This window comes from Mangifera indica, chromosome 15 (assembly GCF_011075055.1).
Source record: "Mangifera indica cultivar Alphonso chromosome 15, CATAS_Mindica_2.1, whole genome shotgun sequence".
Lineage (NCBI taxonomy): Eukaryota > Viridiplantae > Streptophyta > Magnoliopsida > Sapindales > Anacardiaceae > Mangifera > Mangifera indica.
The window spans coordinates 10409392-10412134 of NC_058151.1; the positions used below are offsets into that span (position 1 = coordinate 10409392).

A 2743-nucleotide genomic window follows, 5' to 3' on the forward strand; every position below is an offset into this window, starting at 1 on the left:
ATAAATTTTTTAAATAATATTATATTAATCAATCAAATTTGTTTAATATAATATACAAAAAATAAAATTAATCAGGATATCTAGATATATAGGGATTAGAATATATTTTTTTTAAGGATTGATAATTATTTATCTAATTTCAATAAAATAATTAAATAAAAAAAAATCTTCATCTTATGATACAGTAAAAAAGAATGATTATGTAAGTCATTTATTATAAAAAATATTTCAATAGATGTAAGATACATTTTCTTATTTTTAATTTTATTTTTATACTCATGTTTTTCTTACATATATTTAAAAATTCATCTAGTTTAATTTAAAATAATTAAATTATTTTAAAATAATTAAAATATTTTTTAAAATATCTTAAATTTCGGTTATATTCGATTCTATTAGTTTTAATTTGTTCATTTGATTTATTAGTTTTTATCATATTTAACTAAATCAATAATTAAACTAATTTTTTATATCAACTTGATTAAATTTAACACTAATTTTTTATAGAATCGATTAATTCGATAGTTTTCAATATAAAAAATCAAACCCACAGCACTAATATTATTTCTTTCACTTACTATAAATATAAATAATTAATTTAATTTCTGGAGATATTCAAAATAATAAATGATAAAGAAAAGAAAATTGTTTTACTCACTCTAGCCTTGTCCATTTGTGGTACTGGTTTGCCTATATAGTAATAGACTGATACAGCTTTGTTCAAAACTTCATATACTTCAAGACTTGAAGTTTGAGCCTCTCTCTCTCTCTCTGTCTCTCTCTTTGTCTTTCCCATTTACCAGTTATCTTCTACTAGCTTGAGCAATCTGCAGATTTATTTAAGTTATTAATTAATTGAATTGATTGATTATCAAGGATGGGAAGGCAGCCTTGTTGCGACAAAGTTGGGTTGAAGAAAGGGCCATGGACTGCTGAGGAAGACAAGAAGCTCATTAACTTCATCCTCACCCATGGCCAATGCTGCTGGAGAGCCGTTCCTAAGCTTGCAGGTTTCACTTCCTTTCATAAACTTTCTCGAGAAAAACAAAAAAAAGAAAAAGAAACACATCTTGATGATGGTGTTTCTTGAACTCATCAGGAATTTTTTTTCTTTTTTTTTTTTTTGGAGAGGGGGGGGGGGGGGGGGGGGGGGTGGGGTGGTGTGCGTGGGGTTTGTGGTGGGTTGTGTTTTGGCTTAATGATTGAGAGATATGAATAATTGTTGAAAAAAGAAGGCATGAACAAAAAAGCTGACCACTACTTAATTAATTAATGCAGAAATAAGTTGACAAATAATTAACAATATGTTTATGGATATTGCAGGCCTATTGAGGTGTGGGAAAAGTTGCAGACTGAGATGGACAAACTATCTTAGACCTGATCTGAAAAGAGGTCTTCTTTCAGAATATGAAGAACAAATGGTGATTGATCTCCATGCTCAACTTGGCAACAGGTTCCCTTCGTCTTCTTCTTGCCTTCTTTCATCTTTCTAGCAAATGGGTTTTTGTCTGTTTTCAACTTTGTCATGTTACTGCACTTGCCGACGTAACTTTCGTAGTGTCCTAGAGCTTGCTCTTTTGGCAATATTGTTTTAATTTTTCTAACTTTGACTTGGTCTTTTTTTCCCGTAGTCATAGCTTCATTAGAAAATTCTACTACTTTCAAGTGTCATTAATTAACACATGAACTAATTTTAATGAAGTCTTTTAATTTACAGATGGTCTAAAATTGCTTCTCATCTTCCTGGAAGAACTGATAATGAAATCAAGAACCATTGGAACACCCACATCAAGAAAAAACTAAGAAAAATGGGCATTGATCCTCTCACTCACAAGCCTCTTACAATTACTGATCAACAACAACCCCAGAAAAATCAACTGGAAATTCATCAAGAATTTAAAAAACAAACACAGCCACAAGAATGTTTGGTGAACAAGGAACCTGAAAAACCGCCACAGTCATCAATCACCGAGGGGAATAAATTAGAGGAAGGAGACAAATTTGAAACAATGGACGTCATGGAGAACAACAGCAGTTTTTGCACTGATGATGTTCCGTTGATTGAACCCCACGAGATTGTTGTGCCATCGACTTCATCTTCATCTTGCTCATCGAATCATTCTTCTTCGGATCATTCATCCAATTTCTTGGACGAATGGCAACTTCCTGCAGATTTCCAGTGGCTCAACAGGAACATAAGCTTATGGGACGATGACTTTAGCAGTTGCTGGGATTTGCTTATCAATGATGAAGTTGACAGAGGAATGGCTTTTGATCATCAAGAATCTTCGAAATATGGGCTCTTGTAAATTGGAATATTCACATGGTTAGGATTTGTCACAGAGATGAAGATAGTCAATCAGAATATCCCCGAAAATTAAAACCGCATTTTTCTTTTATTTAGTTCTCTGTTCTCTTTTACAGTTGGAAAAAAAAACACAAAATAAACTATTTTTTGCACAATGAATGAATAAAAGTATTATGGATTGTCTATTCAGAACATGTCATGCCTACATCAAGAGAATAATTACTATGGTTAATTATACAAGTATTATCACACACACACACACACACACACACACACACATATATATATATATATATATATATATATATATATATATATATATATATATATATATATATATATATATATATATATAATATATTATTATATAATATTTTAATTTATTTACTCAATCATATTATGATATAATTAAAAGAGCGTTTGGTTGAAGGGATT

At 30.3% G+C, this 2743-nt stretch overlaps 1 protein-coding gene across 1 annotated transcript; it reads left to right on the forward strand.

The window, feature by feature from the left end:
- Positions 1–744: 744 nt before the first annotated feature.
- LOC123198205 (transcription factor MYB20-like) lies at positions 745–2486 on the forward strand. Its single transcript, XM_044612868.1, has 3 exons — positions 745–1010; positions 1324–1453; positions 1718–2486. The coding sequence occupies exons 1-3, from the start codon at positions 878–880 to the stop codon at positions 2307–2309; spliced, it is 855 nt and encodes a 284-aa protein (XP_044468803.1). The 5' UTR covers positions 745–877; the 3' UTR covers positions 2310–2486.
- Positions 2487–2743: the final 257 nt, after the last annotated feature.